The sequence below is a fragment of the Phaseolus vulgaris genome, chromosome 7 (genome assembly GCF_000499845.2).
Source record: "Phaseolus vulgaris cultivar G19833 chromosome 7, P. vulgaris v2.0, whole genome shotgun sequence".
Classification (NCBI taxonomy): Eukaryota; Viridiplantae; Streptophyta; class Magnoliopsida; order Fabales; family Fabaceae; genus Phaseolus; species Phaseolus vulgaris.
Window position 1 is genome coordinate 25,405,988 of NC_023753.2, and position 21,414 is coordinate 25,427,401.

The 21,414-nt window shown below is 34.2% G+C and overlaps 1 protein-coding gene across 1 annotated transcript; it reads left to right on the forward strand.

Moving 5' to 3' along the window:
• The first annotated feature begins 18,302 nt into the window (after positions 1-18,302).
• On the forward strand, positions 18,303-18,800 carry LOC137829306 (uncharacterized). Its single transcript, XM_068636111.1, has one exon. It carries the CDS (start codon positions 18,303-18,305, stop codon positions 18,798-18,800), a length of 498 nt encoding a protein of 165 aa, XP_068492212.1.
• The last annotated feature ends 2,614 nt before the right edge of the window (positions 18,801-21,414 follow it).

Consider the following 21,414-nt stretch of genomic DNA (forward strand, 5'->3'; position numbering starts at 1 on the left):
ATTTGGATTTGAATAAAGAAAGTTTATTGGTCAGCCTTGACCTTATCAACGAACTTAGAGACCAAAGTAAAAAAAGAGAAGAAACGTGCAAAGTGCGGGCAACAAGAAGGTATAAATCAAAGGTAAAGCCAAGAAACTTCAAAAGAGAGACTTGGTTTGGCGAATGCGCAGTGACGCTCGGTAGGATGACGGTAAGTTTTCAAGCAACTGGGAATGACCATTTCGCATTGCAGATACGACGACCGACGAAAATTATTATTTAGAATTTTTGTTAGGCAAACATGTACTGAGAACGTGGAATGCCACGCATCTCAAATTTTATTTTAGTTGATGAAGTTTAATAAAATAGTGTACTCTTTTCTCGCTCAGTTGTTTTATGCCTAAGGAGGATTTTCGACCGAGAAGGTTTTAACGAGGCACTTTAAAATTATCTTGTTTTTTAATAATTAGGCCAACTTACCAGTCATAAATAACAAGGAGTACCAGCTCCAACCGAATCCATTGAGTATAAACCCCTCAACTGGCTTAACTAAACACCACTAATAATGGTCCGAACAAAATTAAGGAGTCCCAACTCCAAAAGCATTTATCGAGCGCTCGGCCTTGACCCGTGCATCTTAATATAGTTGTCGTTAAAATACGATTCGAACCACAAAAACATCGCATCGAGCGATAGGAATACATAACATCGCAGCGAGCGATCAGAATTAATAACACGCATTGAGCGGTCGAAATAAACAATATATCGCACCAAGAATCATAATAAAAAAATGTCATATCGAACGATCGACACAAAATAAATATCGCATTGAGCAAACATAACAAAATGATTATTTACTTCCTTAATTAATCAAGGTCAGAATCGTATTTTCCTAACCACTCGGTCAAGTAGATTTTCATTCGTGAAATCCGATTCATTAAATCCCTAAAGGATCAGTCAGAGCAAACATTCCAGTAGATAATTAAAAGGTATTAGAATATATAAACTTAGAATTGTTTCATGCCCACATCCTGAGTCCAGGATATAACTGTTTAAAGCGGTTCCAATATTTCTTCAAAGGATGCGCCTGACTCGTTGTGGGGCGTTATGTTCTCTCCATTGTTGATCTCCTTCATCTCCTCATCGATGCCTCTGCCGAGAGGCACCAACTTTCCTTCCACGACATTGTTTTCGATGTCATATCGAGAATCTTTGGCCGGTATGTCATGGAAGTACGTCGCCTGACGAAGGCCCTGTCAAAAGTACTCTTCGCTTATATTGAGCATAAAGGATTAAGACTTTTCCACTTTCATGGATAATGTCTTCTCCCTTTCTTCAGCTTCTGCCTTCTCCTTGGCTAGCTCAGTCTTTATTGCCTCTATCTCGACCTTTAGTGCTTGCTGAGCCTTCTCGGCGACCATACTCTCTTGACGCCCCTCCTTTTTGAATGCTTCCATGGCATCCAAACTTGCTTTCAAAGAGCTGGCAAACTCGGCCAGCTCTGTTTTCAACTTGGGCACCACCATAGTCGTGGTCATTTCTAGCTCCTTCCCCAGCATTCGTCCAACCACCAACGCCCGACTTTTGATCTCCACCAACTCCAAGATCAGGGCGTTGGTAGGACCGGCCGCTAGCACGCTCTCATCTTCAGGCAACAAGCCGATTTGTACATCCTGCACCACTCGAAGCAGTGGATTCAGCATCAAGGGTTGGCGAAAGGACGATTCTACCTCCACATTTGATTGAACCGCCTTTGTTGGGTGATCCCTCTTCCGATTGACTAAAGGAACATTGGTGCTTGGGGGATTCACATCGACCAAAACAACCGGGTTACCCCTCCCAATCACCTCGAAGCTGCCTATTTTTCTATTGGCTGCCTAGCGCCTCAAGCTGGTCATAAAGTTTCCTAGAGTTGATCCATCCGAGTTACGATGGCTATAAGACACAAACGAATTAAACAACATTAACATAATGAATACAACCTTAATCATACGAAATCTACATACCAATAAAATTCGTCCACTTCTTGGACGACCCGTATAATGCTATCAATTCTCGAGTCGGTAGCTTATATGGAAGTTGGTCAAAGACAACAAGAACCGACTGGTCTAGCGGTGACATTGACGACCTCGGTCGAGTGGTAATTTGGGTCAAATTTTGGGCCAATGGAAAGGAATTTTGTTCGTCCCACTGTATTATAAAAGTAATCTCGGTTGTCCGGCTCCACAAATATTTTGAAGTATCTTTCTTTGAAATTTTTATATGAGGTGGTGAAAGCCGCTAAATGAATATTCCCCAATCGGTTCGATAAGGACAGTCAACTCATAGGAGTACTTGGACGGTCACTATAGTAGAATAAGAATGACTGGGGTGTGGGAATAAGCCTAAAAATATCACAAAGAACCTGGAATCATTGAAGGGTCACCCACGAGTTAGGGTGTAGTTGGGTCGGTTCCACATTGAGGATCTGAAGGACCACCATGATAAGATCATCGAAGGGAAGGGTAATGTGTAAATATGAGAAAAAGGTATTATAAACAAAGAAGAAATCGTGGATGCGTTTTCTCGACCTGACAGACTCGGTCGGTGAAACCACAAATATCATTTGTCACCGCATCTGAGGGACAATCGGGATTTAAGAAAGAAATTTTAGATAAAAAGTTATCCAAACTATTGTAATCCCTTAAAGAAGCGGGGATATTCAAAACACGGGGTCAACCCACTCATAACTCGGACTTTCAGATCTCCGATCGACTGAAGGGTCTAAACTACCCTAAACCCTAAACCTCGAGAACTGCAATGGTCATATTCAACTCTTCGAAAATTGTTTGTTGAAAATTGAAATGATTTGAGGAAAAGAATGAAAAAATGAAGTTGGATGAAGAAACTTGATAGAATATTAATGTAAGGTGAGACAAACTTCAATTAACACATAATACATTACATCTAATATTTGATTTTTAAGATGCAATATTAATTATGATTATAGATACTAAGTCAAGTACCAAATGGAAGATTTGTGTGTCAAGAAAATGATAAAAATTAATTGATTTGTGATTATTATAATTGTATTAAGTGATAACAGGTTGATAACCGTATTGTATCCGAAAGATGCTCATTGTTTAAAAGTTTTAAAAAAATTGATGACAAACTCACTCATAAGAGAAGGATGCCACGATTGAAACTATCACCCTTTGATTTTGAAGTTAGTGATGCGACCCATCGAGAATTGTTGAACTCATTATGTGTTGTTTAAAGAACACGTCTTCAATATCATGCAATTTACTTCTCCATAAGTAGTAAAGAGAGTTAGTACAAATCATACTGCATAGTTTACTCAAATTGAGAAACTTTTGATAATCTTTTGAGAATCTTGTTGATGATTTGATGTTCATCATCTACTTCTTCTAATAAGACATGTTTAATGTTGCACTATAGTTATTGGATATTGTGATCCTGGAACGTCTTTCTATCTTTCAATCTTGTATAGTGTAATTTCTTATTCTACGAGAATTCGATGAATTCGAAACTGTGCGATTTCATCAATTAAATATATTAGAGGAAAACCCAGATGAGGAAAAAAGTAGCCCAAAAGTTGTCAAAGATTGAAAATGATATTTTGAAACGTTAAAAAAATGTATGTATTTTTTATGCAATGTAAACTTAGTTTTTCATTCTAGTCCAATTTCTAGAATTTTTTTACGTTAGAATCTATTCTAATAGATTTTTTATTATTCAAAAAGTCTAAAATTTAAATTAGAAAAAAAGATCAATTTGACATTATATTATAAAAAGAAAAAATATACTTAACCCCTAAAAAAGTAAACATTTAATAATTGTCAGTTTTGTTTAATTTTATATCTTTATAGATATGTAATATATTAAGATCTTGAATTTTAATCAATACTTATCTAATGATTCCCTATATAGGTTTTGGGCTTTTATAGTAATATTATTTTTAATATGAAAAGATATAAAATAATACTTATCTAATGATTCCCTATCTACGTTTTTAATTTATATGATTATGCATACTAAATCCTAGCTTAACTTTATACCAATTTAAATATATTTAAGGAAGATATGTTTGTCTAAGACGGAAAAAAATATAGATGTTTTTAGAAAATATATTTTTCTATAAAAAAGTAATAGAAAATTATTAAAATATTTTAAAAAATAAATTATAACTTTTCGTTTAAATAAATAAGTACTTAAAAGTTATTTCAGGAGAATTTGTGCTTCGAATATTACTTTGATGTGTTACCAATAGCAAATGATAACAATATTAGGATTTGTAGAAATTTATAAAAAGCATTTGCTCACGAGGTAGGATTTGAATGCAAAACGAAAATACTAATAAGAAATAAATGTAGAACGAAAATAAGAATAGAAGGGAAGATTCGAAAAAAAAAATTAAAATGAAAAATGCATAAATATAAAATTGAAACTGTGTACTTTTATAAAGTAAGATGAAAAGGTTAGTTAGTTTGATTATGTTTTCTTAAAACATTTAATAAAATAAATAATTATTTAAAAATTAGAGTTAAAACGAAAACACGTGTTACTAAATTGATTTTTCATCGGTTTTTAAATTAACTGTATAATAATTAATGTAAAAAATAATATTTAAATTTATTTTTGTACCACCGGTATCAACGACTGAATATTTTACTGGGAAGGTGTGGAAGGTGTTTTCTTTTGGTGCAGGTAGACGAGAGGACATCAGCTAACATTTTCAGATGTTAGAGGATTATGGGAAGCGGAAGAGTGAAGAATGTTGATGGAAGTTGGGGCATAGGGAGATTTCAGAACAATGAGCTGTTATATATTCTGTTAAAGGAGCTACCTTAGAAGTTAGAATTTTGGAAAGCAAATCTGGTCAGTAAGTGATGGTGTGAGGTTCTATAATGATAGGTTGTATAAGTGGCTTGGGGGTTAGCTTTTATGCAGCTGTTTTGTTTTAAGGTTGTGTGGATACATAGGTTTTGTTAGTTTTGCTGTCAGGATTTTATAAGTAGTTGTAAGAAGGTATGTTTTCTTTTTCTTTGTTTGATTTTTCCTTTTTCCTAACCCATTTTTTAGTGGGTTTGTATAAGGGTTGAGACACCCATAAAATGTTCCATTAATTTATTTAATTCTTTGCTGAAAAAAAAACTAGTGACATGACTGAATATCTCACCAGTGACGTTAACAAACATCTTACGAGTGAGGTAGTCGAAACTAGTTCTTAGGTAGTCAATGACTAACCTTCTATACAATATAATTAGTTTAATCAAAGATACAAAATCTTACTTTAATATAAAAAAAGTTTGCAACTTACCCTAATCTAAGTCCAAAACCAATGACTCATTATGATCCTATAAATATGCATTACATCCAAAACAAATGTATATAATATTGAACAATATTTATTATCTTTACCTATAATACTGAACAATATTTATTATCCTTACCTATCACATACCGAATTTTAACTTAAACATTAGTATACCTTTTGCAGATACTTAGTTCTTATTATAAAAAATCAGATTTCTCAAAGCGTGATAACTAAAAGTATTAAGAAAAACAAGAAAAGTATTTTCCAACCCATAAATATTTCCACACGAGAACATTTCTTAATATACCATATACTATAAAGCCTTTAAAGAATATTAAAACTTCAAAAGTGTGTCCACATATTCTACATTAGTTATATAATCGAGTTAAAAGAATTTTCTAAAACATTTTTTTTTTCTACCACTTGCTAGAAGGTTTTTTTGAAAATTTAAAAAAATTGTAAGAGCATTTGTTTAATCATAACATTTCTTGGATTTTTTTGAAGAATTTTTGTAAGAAAAAGAGATGATGAAAGAATTTTTGGTGAAACACCCATGTAGCTGTAATTTTCAGTGATTAAGCTTTCAACTTTTTGTAGTAATTTTCCATTCCGGCATCCAAATTTTTGATTGGTCAAATATGTACAAAAAAAACAAGTTTGCAATCTCATTAGCCAAACAAGTCAGATTTCTTGTTTAGGATTGGTTGTAACCTTGTTTTTCTTTTCTTTTCCTTTATTGGATGAGACATTATTTCAAAAGGAAACTAAGACTCTGTAAACTTACTTATTTTATGAAACTACTACAATTTATTGATTTTGTTGATAAATAATATTTAATACAAAAACTGCCCTTTCAGTATATTTTTTTCTTTTTAAACACATTATTTTAAGAAGTTTGAATTCTAAACTTTGAGTTATTTATTAGAATGATATGATGTTAGTACTGATAGGTTTGTATCCAATACTATTTCATATCATAGCATAATTCACATATCTTTTAACCTTTATGCTTTGTTTGGATTAGAGAGTGGAAATGGGGGACTGAATTTGAGATGATTTGAAGGGAAAGTGTAAAGAAAGTTAGGGTGTTTGGATTAAGGTAAATAGAGTGGAAAGTGTAGGGAAAGTTTATGAAAATTTGTGAATGATGTGATGGATGTGATTGGAATTATATTATTTTTAATTGATAAAAATGTAAATTTACAAATTTATCCTTATATTTAAAAATTGTTAAATAATTAATTTAATTTATTTATTTATAAATTATAATCATTTTTAATTAAAATATTATTTAAATATGTATAATTATAAATATTTAATAAAAACTGATTTTATATTAAATAAAATTATTATTTTTATTTTTACTCTTTTGTAATTAATATAACTATTATATAAAATCATTTTTTATTATTAAAAAATATATTTATTTTTATTTATAACTTATTATATATAAAATATGATTAATTATGTTATTATAAAATAATTATTTTGTATAATTTTAATTATACTTTTTAGATTTAAATTGTAATTTTATTTTAAATAAAAACAATAATAATTTGAATTTAAAATAAAGGATAAAAAAGTAAATTAAAATTAATTAATTAAATAATATATATATATATATATATATACGTACCTTTCTTCACATTTTGCAAAGAAAGTTCTGAACGTATAAAATGTCTTGATTTTCGTATTTTTTAAAAAAGAAAATGCATTGGTTTTCTAACTTTCCGTAATCACAGTAAATCTTTGCTTTTCTATCGTAAAAAACAAACGATGCCTTAGTGATTATATATTACATTTTCTTACGTATTGATATAAATTCAGTTGACTTTAAAAGTTTATATAACCAAATTCGAATTTTTTTTATGTCAATTAAAATTAGAAATGGTGTTTTATTACCTAACAATCAACATAAAATTAAAAAAATTTAAATTTTTTGTTTTTTTAATATTTCTTTCCGACAGAATAATATACAATTCACAAATAATAATTAACACAATCTCACAGCGTTTTTCCAACATTATAGTAGCTTAGATTAACTAAAAATTAATAATTATTGAATTGCTTACAAATATTAACATTACAAATTCATAAAATGATAAACACTATACAATCTATATATCATAAATAAAACTAAAGCAAGCTAGTAAATAGTTAAAATTATAAAGCTCGGAACGTGCAAAAGTTTGTTATAACTTCATGCTTCATGGGAAATGATAAATCAATATCTATAATTTTAAATTTTAATTTAATTAATAAATATATAATTTTTACTAAAGTATTTGGTCTCTCTCCACAATTTATAATGTTGGCTAATATTAATAACAATCCAATATAACTAATTTAAATTTGGTATATTTATTTTCCATTCAATGTTCATATTAGATATGTTTTGCAGTTATTCTTTGTGCTCTAAATTACAATAAGGTAAAGAAACCCATATATGTAAGCATATTTTTCTCTTAATACAGTGATAATGTAAATATCTTAAAATTGAAAAGATTAATATTAAAATAACATAAATTTTGCTTAAAATTAATTAAAATATACTTACAATAACTATAACTTTAATATTCATACACATAACACATCAAGATAGTAAGAATATAAAAAAAAAAAAATATCCTTTTAACATATAGAAAGTGGATAGGACATTACTTATGAGTTTGAGAGACATCAAAGTTACTATCTTGTGTCATTGAATTGAAAAAGGGAAAAAAGACAATTTTGATTTTGGAGGTGTATAAACTATTGTTTTATTTTTTATAGTCCTTTTTAATATATAAATAGTTGTCCATCCATTTTAGTTTTACATGCAATTGGAGAACGTTAGGTGCAATGCTACTAATGTCCTTATGATTTTCTCAGATTACTAAAGAATATAAGTTGCAAATGCAATTAGTGGTTGTTAACTTTTCACTAAAGAACTTTACTTTTACATGTTGCCTCAGAACTTTAGACTTTAGACCAAACATACAACCCAAGGTACTTTAATATGCAAAGAAGGTTCATACTATAAGGATTTTTACAAATAAAATACTCTATTTCGATTTCTAACTAAAACTTAACTAAAATATCTTCCCTTAACTAAAATTTTCTTCTCTTCATCTTTTTTTTCCATGAGAGGTTGTTCGAAGCTTTGCTTGAAAGTTGTTTTGCTAAAAATGTTGCTTAACCTTTCAACTATAGTGAGACGCGATTAGATTTTGAAAGGTAGGTGAGAATGAACAGTTGAGGGTAGAGTGGACAATTCTTAGAGAAAGAAAAGGAAAGTGAGAGACTTACATGAAATTGAGAGAATGAAAGGGAAATGAGGTTTTACATGACAAGTTCAATCAATCATTTCTTTTGTTTCAACCAGATAAACATCCTTCCCAGAACTTTGTCTTCTTGTGAAATTTCATCCACCCTCCAACAATATAGGATGTAGATAGCAGGCTATTGAATTGCTTCATGTATACAGACAATTAACTCTACCAAAGCAGGTGATTAAATGTTGCATAGGTGACCCTTTCCCAATGCAACTCATCTTCCTAAGCATGTTTCTTTTTTACCTCATACTCTCAGTAATTTTACACATATGATCAGATTAAAATATCAATTTGAGTATGAGAATGGTGACTTAGGGAAACATATTCCTTAACCATGCCCATACCTTAAGTTGTGTCTCACAAAACACATGTTCTTCATTTGCTTTCCCATTTTAAAAAACAACCATGTTTCTCTTCTTCCAAAGATTTTCCACTACTATAATATACATTCCTTTTCATATGAGGTTACCTTTAGAACTAAGTAGAACTAAGTTATGTAGAGCAAAAGTGGCTAAAATGTTTCCTAGGTTGCTTATGACTAACATGATTAATTTTTGTAAGAGTTATATACCAAACATATCCTATCACCTTACACTTAAAAAAAAATCTTTAATAAGTTTACTATGAAGTCTGCACACGGAACAAAGTCTCTCAATATGATTTAATCATCGTCTTCTCAAGTTAATTTAGTAATTACCTTATTTTTAAAATACGCCATGCAAAATATTTTGCATTATATAAATATTTAATTTTCCACCATGTTGATCAATGATGATTCATTTATAAAGTAAATATATCATTATAACAAAAGTAATGAATCAAAATTAATAGAAAATTGATAAGATACATTAATTATATATATATGCATAATACAAGAAAATCATTAAATAGAAATAAATTTTAGAGACAAAAAATAATTAGTCACTCTATTGAATTAGATGTTATTTTAAAATTTTAGAGACTAAAAAAATTATTGATATCTAAAGTAATTTATATTATTAATAAAATTCATAAACTAATTTTTAAATTAGTATTTATGAATGTTTTAGTTACGGATTACTTTATATTCTAAAGTTGGTAGCTAGTTATATAACCATTTTAAAACTAATTTATAAATTTAATTAATAATAAAAACTATTTTAAATAAAAATAATTTTTGTAATAGTATTTAATTTAATTAATATATAATAACAAATTTTTTATCTCTAAAATTAATTTTTATTTAATAATTTTTTTTATTATACACAACATGGAAAATATTGATATCTAGGAAAAGGAAAAGCTTGGTATTAAGAATTAGAATTGTGGCAGACCAGAGACTTGAGTCATGACCTGCACATTATACATTATGCATTAAGTTACAATATTAGTGTTAGCTGTCATGACGAACTATGCAATTTAATTGTGATCATGTAATTACTGCTAAATTAAACCGACATTAAATACTTGCTTCAACAAATAAAATGCAATCATAGATTTACCTTATCGATTTAATTTAAATCTTATCATACTTACAAATCTGTCACAATAGATAGATATATAACATCTACTAAATCTACTTCCATTAATGATATATCAAATAACGTTTATGCACTGTGGAAGTCTTTTATTAATTGTGTTAACTATAAGAAAAATTGTAACTTGTTACTATAATATTATGAGTTTGTATTCACCATCCTTTTGCAATCACTATTAGAAGAAAAGAAAAGATGAAGATTGAAAAGAAGTGTTTAAAAGTATATTTTTGGTGACATTTGTGTAGCATTGAAAGTGAGGAGATGAATAAAAATAGGAAGGATTAGTGAAGTAGGTAAACTGGTAAGTCTGAAATGGTGGGTGTGATCACGTGGGTGGGGTGGTTTGTTCAGTGTATCGTCCACTTTTGCGACAAACACCAACTCACCCCATAATATTAATAACATGTGGCCTAAAACCGAAGGAAGTAGTAATATTAGGGTTTATAAAATGAGTATTGATATCATCAAAACTTTTTAGAAGATTACAATTGAAATTTCTTTTGTCAAAATATAGATTCTACGTGAAAAGATTGAACAATTTTTAAAGAATTTTAATATTTTTTTATCAAGAAAAAGTAAATAAATGTAGTTGGGAGATAATTCAATTTTTATACATAATAATAGAGATAAATACGTGTTTCTCTAAACAAACCAAAAATTCACAATTTTCTCACCAACTAAGTACTTGTCTAAACAACACCAACTAATTAAATCTTATCATTCAAAGTAACCATAAAAGCTAGAATCCTAATACATTAACAATCTAATACTGAATTGTTTGAAATTACAATTGCAAAATAGAAAAAAAAATTACTAAAATGTAAATAGATGACATTTAAAAAAAAATACTTATACTGGTGTCTTTGACTATATAATTGTCAAAATAATATTTTTTTATTTTAAAATTATATTATAACACATCATAATTATACACTTTTTTTTATTTACCAAGCAATTATCTAAAGTAACATTTTTTTATTAAAATAACAATTTTTTTTAAGGAAAGAAACAATCTTTTAGTAATACAATAATTTCATGTAACAGATGGATTGGAGGGGAGGAGAAAGGAAAAGTAGAATAAAAGCATTGATAAACATCACAGAAAGATTGAGATATATAAAAATAATTGGACTGAAAAAAATGAGTAAAACTAGTTGAATATATGTATTGATAGTGTAAAGATAATAATAATATACAACACTATTAAACTCTAATAATAATATGATTACCAAAAGACGTAAATTTTGAGAAGAAGCATTTTAAAATTTTAGGAATCACAGCTAGTAAGTGATTTATTATAATGTTAAGCACTTACCAGATTTGTGCATTTTAAAAAAAAAAAGGCATCACCAACCATCACTGTTCTTCGTTTTCGGTTTTATAGTGACTTTTTTTTTTAATCAGCATTTATAGTGACTTGTAACTAGCATGTGCCCTTCTTATACACAAATTGAACAAAATATTTAATGGATTTAGAAATTTAGTGTTGTCAAAGTTCTGGCAGGCATATCAATTTTTATTGCAACAGGTTAGCTAAACCAGCTCAGTAAGGAATTCAAAATAGTAAGGAATTCAAAGAAAGCTAAGAAAAGAAAATTACTAAGACAACACTTTTGGAAACAAAAAAATAGATAAACTAAAAATTATTAAAGCAAGAAAGGTTATTATCCAAAGAGAGTGGAATAGTTGTTGATACAAAACTAAAGAAGAAAAGATTAAAAAGAAAACACACAAAGACTAAATGAGTAATATAAAAAAAATTAGAACTATTTAATCATAGGATTAAATATGTTTTTCAATTTGCAAGTGAAAATAATTTTTGTCCTTAGTTCAAACTTTAAATCTTTTCAAACTTTAAACCGACTAAATGAGCCGGTTTTATGGGATGAGTTAGGCTTAAAGTCCACTTCGTAATTTGGTATCAGAGCCATTCCGATCCTATCCTAGCGAGTGTTTGTTGGGCCTATCGTGTCACCCGTTATCGGGCCGTTATCGGACACCCATAATATGTTATCCCACGCACGATCTGTCACTCTCGGCGTGAGGGGGGTGTTGGAGATCCCACATCGACTAGAGATTAAGACATTTCATTGTATATAAATGGGGGCAAACCTCACCTCATGAGCCGGTTTTATGGGGTTGAGTTAGGCTTAAAGTCCACTTCGTAATGAGTGTTTGTTGGACATATCGTGTTCCCCGTTATCGGGCCGTTAATGTAGATATTATATAATACTATAATATCGTATATGTTAAAAAATAATTTTATGTAAAAAAATACGAGTAAAAAAGACCAATTTTAATAATTTTTCTAATACAAGTGCTTAAGAGGTTTGTAGTCTGATAATAATAATAATAAATATATTTAACTCCTTAAATAATTAATTAAACAGTGTAATAATCTATTCAGAAGACAATTGAAACAGATTCGAAAAAATATACAAATGGAATCAATTTGTGGAACCAATAAAACAAACAGTTAATTTGATATCTAAACTTTAGAACTTGAAAAAAAATTATCACCTTACTTATTTCACAATTTTTTTTTCACTATAACTTGTTTTAGGCCATACTCCTCAATGAATTGAACTTTAATAGTGACCCGTATAGGCTTGGAATTAAAGATCTATTAAACTAAATTTAGGAACCAAATCACGTTATAGGAAAAAAGATGTGGCTTCCAAAGATTTTCTTAAAATTATTTAAGAATAGATTTCACTAATTGGATCATAGAATTTTTTAACGAATATTATAAAAAAATGGATATATTTTTCAACAAAATAAACCTTATTAGAAATGTGAGATGAGATAACAATATTAGGTGGGGAATGAATTAGATTCACAAAAGAATACAACAATAAAAGAGAACTCATGGATCAAATCGTGTGAACAAAATCTGGTATAAACTCATTTTTTGGTTCCAATTTATCAGAAAATAATTAATTATTAATCAAAGAAAACAAAATTTGGAAAGTGGTAAAAGATGATGAACAAGTCACTTGCTAAATTGGAATAAATGTAAAGAAAATCGTTACTATAATGTAATTTATTCAAAATAAAATCCAAAGAGATATATCTCTTAAGGATAAAACTCTTGGTCAGAATAAGAATAATTCTCTAATTCTAGAGTTATCTTCAAACATTGATAGTTTATACCTAGAAGCAAATATTTTTTTTTATTTTTTATTATTATTATTATTATTGTTGTTGTGTTGGTCGTAGTTTGGTTCTCAATAGCAATTCCATGACAACTCGGTTCTTGGGTAGAGCAGGGGGACAACTCGGTTCTTGGACCTGGGTAAAATTCGCGTAAGTGGCATTTTTCAAGGATAGACCCAAGGTGCGCAGGAGGGTCGTTACGTAAATAAATCGATATACATGTGCTTATAGATATATTTGGGGTATAATATTTGTTATTATTGCATATATTTATATTTGATATTATTGAGTAATTGTTATTATTATGTGGCATTTATGTTGTATGTTTGTTGAACGTGGCTAGTTGTTAGTAATCCTAAGTAAATAGGGAGATGCATTAATAACGGAAAGTGGGCCACAGATAGCATCGAAGGAGTGTCAGTGCATGTTGCATACGGTTTTCTGTTATAAATAAAAGTTAACATGACTATTTTTTAGTTAAGATTTGTTTATCTCACGAGAGAGTAGTTGTTGCATGTTGCATATGCGGTTATAAAAGGGATCTGAGACCCCAGAGGAAGGTACGTTGTTTTTGCACACTACACTAAAACTGTTACTTTTGGTGAACCCTAGCTGACTTGTCGGAGTGTAATCAATAGGTAGTGCGCCCTCTGTCCCAACGGAGCCTTATTCTAGCATCGAGAAGGATACGTGAGCCTGATTCCCAAAGAGGTAGTCCAGGAGGAGGAGTTCAACCTACTCAACCGGCGGGAGAGTCAACCGACGAGAACATTTGGCACCAATTGTGGGGCCCGCTAAGACTTGATCCCATCCACATTCTGATTCAACATACGACAATGAGGAATACGAGGCAAGTGCCATCGTGACAAGAAGGAGGTGAGGCTCCCACACTGCAGCATCTTATGGAGACCATTAGGAATCTCCAGTTGGCCAATGAACAGTCCAGACAGGAGCAAGAAAGAGTACGAGAAGAGATACGCAAAACCAATAAGGATTTGCGTAGAGACCAACAACACCAAGATCGACGTATCTCGAGGGAGCGGGATTCAAACCCGCCTAAGAGAGACTGCCCCGAGCCTTTCTCACGAGCTATCATGGACGAGCCAGTACCCACGCATTACGGGCACCTAAGATCACCTTCACAGGGGTAAAAGACCTTGAAAATTATCTTATTGCGCTTAATGCCCAAATGATCATCTTGGGTGGGTCAGACGCAGTGAGGTGCAAGATGTTCATGGACACTTTCACGGTACGGCGATACAGTGGTTCAGTGGACTCCCGGACGACCATATTACCTCGTTTACACAGTTTGCTAAACTGTTTTGAGAGCGGTTTTTATGTGAGTTGATATTAGGTTGATTCATTAGATGACACTTTTTAGAATTAGGATCAAGATTCATAAGCAATTAAGAAAAAGAACAAGAACAAAACTAACCAATTAAAACAACAACAAGAAGATTGAACCGATTAGAAATAGAAAACAAGAACATTGAACCGAATGAATTTATGAGACAAATCAATTAAACCAAACAAAATCACAAATTAAGAAGATGAACCGATTGAATCTATGAAAGGAAGCATATGAACCGAATAGAATCAAGAAATAACAACATTCTACTGATTGAAATCAAGAACAAAAGAACAAAACATGTTTAGAATTTGATAAGGAAGAAGAAGATGAAAGGAAGAAACACTTATGTGGTTGAAGCAAGGGAAGTGATTCACGCCACTTGGAAGGTGAATGGACTCCAAGATGAGTGAAGAATGCTGCCACTTGAGAGCTCTCAAAGACTCACAACATAAAACTAGGAAAAGGAGAACAAGTCTCACAAAATCTCATTCAATTTGAGAAGGGTAACTTTACTTCAAATTCAATGTGTCTTTACAAGAACCAAGCACCTCTATATAGTGTAGAGGGTCGGTCATTCAAAAGGCAAAAAGTGGGAAGAAGCAAATGAAAAGGCATTTGAAATGCCGCCCCAAACAAGTCACATACTCTATGGAAAGTGTGACTTTTCTACTACTTTCTCATAAGTCCTATACTCCTTTTCATACTTCCCTTTTATGTTCTATTTTAAATCTACTCTAAAGAAATTACAAAAAGATATATCAATTGAAGCTCATCTACTAATGCTTGTGCCCTTGCTCTTAGTAATCTTTTGTTGGGCTTGTGCCTCAATGTTAAGAACACTAATAAGAAGAACTTCAAGTGTTGTGGTCCTTGACCGTTCCTCCTATTGATGGCATCTTCTTTTTTTTGTTGAGATCACCCTTCAAGGTTGGCATCCATGGTCATCTCTTTAAGGGTTATGGTCGTATCAAGTTTTATGCCAATCGGGTTAAACCCCAGTTCTATATGGCCTCTTCAATGTGCGCTAGAGGGAAGGGGAGACGTTGAAGGATTATTTGAACCAATTTTGGGCTCTCACTGTGAAACTCCGAATTCATGATGAGAATGTCTTGGTGTTCGCCTTTGAGCAAGGAGTCGCTCCAAGACCGTTTTGCGATTCCCTCATCAAAAGTCCGACAGAAACTTTCTCCGAAATCAAACGAAGAGCGGTCGCCCACATTAATGCTGAGGAAGCAGTGGTGGCTAGAAACAATGGTTCGCATTCTCGGCTAGCTAAGCCAAAGGAAACTAGCAAACCTTCGCGGCCTTTGAGGGTTAACGAGGCCTCGACTGGGAAGAAGGTAGAAGTTAGACATGACCCTTACAGGAAGGGCTAGTTCAAGGCAAGAGGCAAAGAGAAGGAGTTTCGTCCCAAGTTCCGCATATCGTACAAGGAACTGATAAGCATACCCGCAGTGGCCGAAAAGCTAAGGTTACCCCAAAAGGTTGATAGAAATTTGGGGGGGAAGAAAGGATACTTGGTCTGAATTCCACAAGGGATTCAGACACAATATTGAGCGGTGCATGGACCTGGGCTACCAGCTGGCCGAGCTGTTGAAAGACGGCTTGTTGAAGGAATACCTTGAAACCGACCAAGGAGAGCTAAAAGGGGAAGTTGTCCAACGGGACTAGACGCATGAGGTCCTTGTGCACCCTGAGTTAAATACGATCTCGGGCAGGTTTTCTGGGGGAGGCACTACGGCCACCAAGCGCAAGAGGTACGTAAGGGCAGTGATGTCGTTGGAAGCAAGAGATCATGATGATACGCCAGAGCTAGATCTCTACTTCACAAAGGCAGACTTGGTGGATGTAGTCCCTCACGATAATGACCCGGTAGTGATATCTATTGTTATAGTGGGAAGAAAAGTGCATCGGGTTTTCATTGACCAGGGAAGCTCGGCAGATGTGCTTTTTGGTCCACCTTTGTCAATTTGCGGTTATCCCCTTATCAGTTGAGCTCGCATGACGGATGCTTAGTTGGTTTCACAGGGGATCAAGTGAAGGTCTGAGGTTATATTGATTTGAGGACGACCTTTTCATATGAGGATGCGGCCAGAACTATCGTCATCAGGTATGTTTTGTTAACACTCCCTCAACTTATAACTTGCTGTTAAGAAGACCCTCGTTGAACAGGTTGGGAGCGGTGGCTTCTACGAAGCACATGAAAATGAAGTTGCCATCCCTTGAGAGAAAAATGATTACGATAAAGTCCAGCCATAAGGCGGCTCAGAAGTGTTATGAGAGTACCCTGAAGAACAAAAGGAGTTTCAACTCTGCCACAATTTCTCATGAGGGAAAGGTTGTTGAGGTCCTAGAAGTCGGGATAGGCCATAAACAACGGCCGGGACCAGTTGGTGATGTTCAGGAACGAGAAATTGAAGGAAAGTTGTTCAAGCTCGGTGCCTCGTTAGGTCATGAGTTGCAAGACCAGATAGCAAGGGTGATAGCCAGGCACCTAGACGCGTTCGCATGGTCCTCCGCTGACATGCGTGGGATAAATCCTGACTTCCTATGCCACAGGCTCACTATAGATAGCAGGGTTCGACCAGTAGTGCAGAGGAGAAGGAAATTTAATGAAGATAGACGCCTAATCATCAAAACGGAGATTCAGAAGTTGTTGAATGATGACCATAACAGAGAGATCCAGTACCCTGAATGGTTGGTGAACGTGGTGCTAGTTCAAAAGGCCAACGAAAAATGGAGGATGTGCGTCGATTTCACATATTTGAACAAGGCATGTCCGAAAGATTTTTACCCACTCCCGAGCATCGATTCCTTGGTGGGCAGTGCCTCGGGTTGTCGACTACTATGTTTCTTGGATGCCTTCTCGGGGTACAATAAGATCCAGATGCACCCCAATGATGAGAGTAAGACTGCTTTCATGACAGAGCTCGCTAGCTATTGCTACAAGGTCATGCCATTTGGCCTAAAAAACGCTAGCGCTACTTACAAGCGATTGATGGACAGGATTCTCGTCCCCTTGCTCGGGCGAAATATGCAGGTGTACGTAGACAACATGGTTGTTACCTCCAAGGAGAAAGAGCAGCATGTGACAGATCTTGAGGAGCTATTCGCAACCATAACCAAGTATAACCTGAAGTTAAACCCCGAAAAATGCGTGTTCGTGGTAGAGGCAGGGAAGTTCCTCGGATTTCTGTTAACCGAGAGAGGCATAGAAGCTAACCCTGACAAGTGTGCCACCATCATCGAAATGAGTTTCCCTGCCACCGACAAAGAAGTCCAACAACTGACTGGATGGATGGCAGCTCTCTCTCATTTCCTGTCAGCCAGTGGCGACAAGGCTTATCCGTATTTCCAATGCCTAAAGAAGAACGATCGCTTTGTGTGGACTTCCGAGTGTGACTTAAAGGAGTATTTAGCCAGCCTTCTCGTTCTCGGTAAGTCGATGGCAGATATTCCTCTTCACCTGTATTTTTCTATCACAGACCGGGAGATTAGCTCAGTGATATTGCAGGACCAATATCAGATTCCGAAACCAATTTACTTCATCAGCAAGGTGCTATAGGGGCCCGAGGAACGTTACCAAGCGATTGAGAAAGTTGTGCTGGCAATAGTATTCACAGCTAGGAGATTACAACACTATTTTCACAGCTTCACTGTGATAGTGATGACTGACCTACCCATCCGTAAGGTTTTACAAAAGCCTGACATAGCAGGGCGCATGGTGTGGTGGTCGGTAGAGTTGTCCGAGTTTGACATTCACTATAAACCCAGAGAGTCTTTTAAAGGACATGTATATGTTGATTTCGTTGTCGAATTGACGTATGGGGGCCTTCACCTAGACCCTAGAGATTTCCCGTGGATATTTTCAGTAGATGGATCCTCCAATCAGCAGGGCAACAGAGCTGGGGTTATCCTAGAAGGGCCTAGTGGCTTGTTGATCGAGCAGTCGTTGAAGTTTGCATTTAAGGTTAGCAACAATCAAGCTGAGTATAAAGCATTGATAATAGGGATGTTGCTATCCCAGGAGTTGGAAGCTCAGAATCTATTGGTAAAAAGCGACTCATTACTTGTTACCGAACAGGTAACGGGCAGATATCAGGCCAAACTCACAATTGGTTGTATGTCTCAAGTACATCATGTTCCTGAAAGAAGCTTTCACTGAGTTTGAACTTTTTCACGTGTCGAGGAACAAAATTCCTGGGTTGACCTCTTGGCTAAGCTGGCCAGCTCGGGAAAAGGGAACCGACAAAGGTCGATGATTCAGGAAACCCTGAAGGCCCCTAGAACAGCATAAATCTTAGGGGTAAATGCCCAGAGAGGAAGCAGTCACCGGTTGTTGACCCAAGAAACACTGAAAGTCCCCCAGGTAGTGGCATGTTGGATATTGGAGGGGGGAAGTAATGGTTATCTCCCAAGGTAGCATGGCGGATACCTGGATCACACCTTACCAGCTTTATTTAGCCAATGGATTATTTCCCATTAAGCCCACAGAGACAAAAGAAATAAAGAGAAATTCGAGAAAGTATACGTTGATCGATGGCAAGTTGTTTCGTCACGGATATGCTCTCCCCGCCCTTATTTGCGTCAGTGGGGACCAAGGTGTCAGTGTAATGGCCGAATTGCACGAAGGAATTTGTGGCAGTCATCTGGTGTCAGATAATGGAACATAATTCGCCAGTCAGCAGTTAGGCAAGTTATGCTCGAAACTCGGGATATGCCTTTGTGGAGCACCCCCAGAAGAATGGTCAGGTAGAATCGACCAATAGGGTTTTACTCAGAGGCCTGAAGAGAAGGATAGAGAAAGCCCGGGGTACATGGGCGAAGGAGGTTCCCCGGATTCTGTGGGCTTACCACACCACGCCCCAATTCACTACTAAAGAAACGTCGTTAAGTTTGGTGTATGAGACAGACGCCATGATTCCCGTAGAGATTCAGGAAAACTCTCCTCGGTTTCAGAATTTTGTTGCTGAAGAATCCAATGAGGGGAGGGAAGTGAATTTGGACTTATTAGATGAAGCCCGTGAGCAAGCACGTATTAAGTTTGAGATATTTGAGAATCCTCTTTGCAGCCTTGAGGTGAGATTCCTTTGGATTTGTTTGATAACTTGCAAAAATACATATGGCAAACATGATATATGGTCTACTTGCTGTGAGATAGAGTAAAGAATCAATTAAACCTCTAAATTTTGTTTGATCTACCCCTTTTCTAGCAGCATCTGCATCCATATAATAGCTTGAAGGCATATGAGTGCTAGCTTCTTTGCAACTCTCCATCTCAAATTTCTTGAGGATTTCTTTGCAATACTTTGATATTCATGGGAAATTCCATCTTTTGATTGCTTAACCCGCAACCCAAGAAAGAATGAAAGCTCTCCCATCATGGACATTTCAAACTCACCTTGCATGAAAGCAACAAACTCCTCACATAAACTATCTCTGGTAGCACCAAATATGATGTCATCAACATAGATTTGGACCAAAATAATTTCAGAATTTGCTTTCTTGATGAAAACAGTTTTGTCAATCATCCCTCTTTCATAGCCATGAGATAAAAGGAAGTTACTAAGCCTCTCATACCACTGCCTTGGAGCTTGCCTGAGCCCAAACAATGACTTTTTCAATCTAAAAACATGATTGGGATATTGATGATCCTCAACGCCCGGTGGTTGCTCAACATACACTTCTTCATTGATAAAACCATTGAGAAAAAGCACTCTTCACGTCCATTTGAAAGAGTTTGAATCCAGTCATACAAGCAAAATCTAGAGCAAAGGTTTCACCATAGTCAATTCCTTCTTGATTGTAACCTTTGGCAACTAGCCTTGCCTTGTTTCTAGTAATCACACCAGCCTCATCTAGCTTGTTTCTGAAGACCCATTTAGATTCAATGATGTTCATCTCAGTTTTCTTGGGAACAAGAAACCACACATCATTCCTAGCAAACTGATTCAGCTCTTCATGCATTGCATCCACCCATTTTTCATCTTTAAGAGCTTCTTCAATTGACTTTGGTTCAACTTGAGACAAAAGCAGTGTGCCTGCAGAAGTTTGAGATAGAACTACATGTAGAAACACCTTCCTTTATCTGCCCAATGATGTTCTCCACTGACAGATCTCTTGGAATTCTCCATTCTTTAGGCAACTCATCCTGCTGCAGAATTTCAACCGGTTGTTTCGATGAATCAATCGGTTGTTTTTCTGGATGGCAATCCAGTTTCTGCAAAATGATGTTTTGTTCATCCTCTTCAATGTTGATCGTTGAGGGTTTTAAGACTTTATGATCAACTTCATCATGTTAGAATATATGGCTTTAAACTAAAAGGGGGGTGAATTGTTTAAAGAGAGTTTTCACAAACTTTTCAACCTTGAATGAAATTACTTCAAGAAAACCTTGATTAAGAATTCAGTTTTTCAAAACATAAAGCAAAAACACAACACTAGTAAAAACAATCGGTTGTTTTACCGAAACAATCGGTTGTTTTACCGAAACAATCGGTTGTTTTACCGAAACAATCGGTTGTTTTACCGAAACAATCGGTTGTTTTACCGAAACAATCGGTTGTTTATACCAGTTAACAAATATCAAAACTGAATTTAAAGAGTTAGGGATAGGGAAAATGCACACAGATGTTTATACTGGTTCACTCCAAATCCAGAGCTACATCCAGTCTTCTCAGAAACCCTCTGAGGAAATCCACTAATCAATCACAACTTGATCACTTACACCACAACCAAGAAAGTGACCTTGAACACCTCAAGACACACACTCTTCTTGG

Excerpts from the sequence above, each read along its gene's own strand:
- LOC137829306 (XM_068636111.1), top strand. The coding sequence starts at position 18,303 with ATGACTGACCTACCCATCCGTAAGGTTTTACAAAAGCCTGACATAGCA.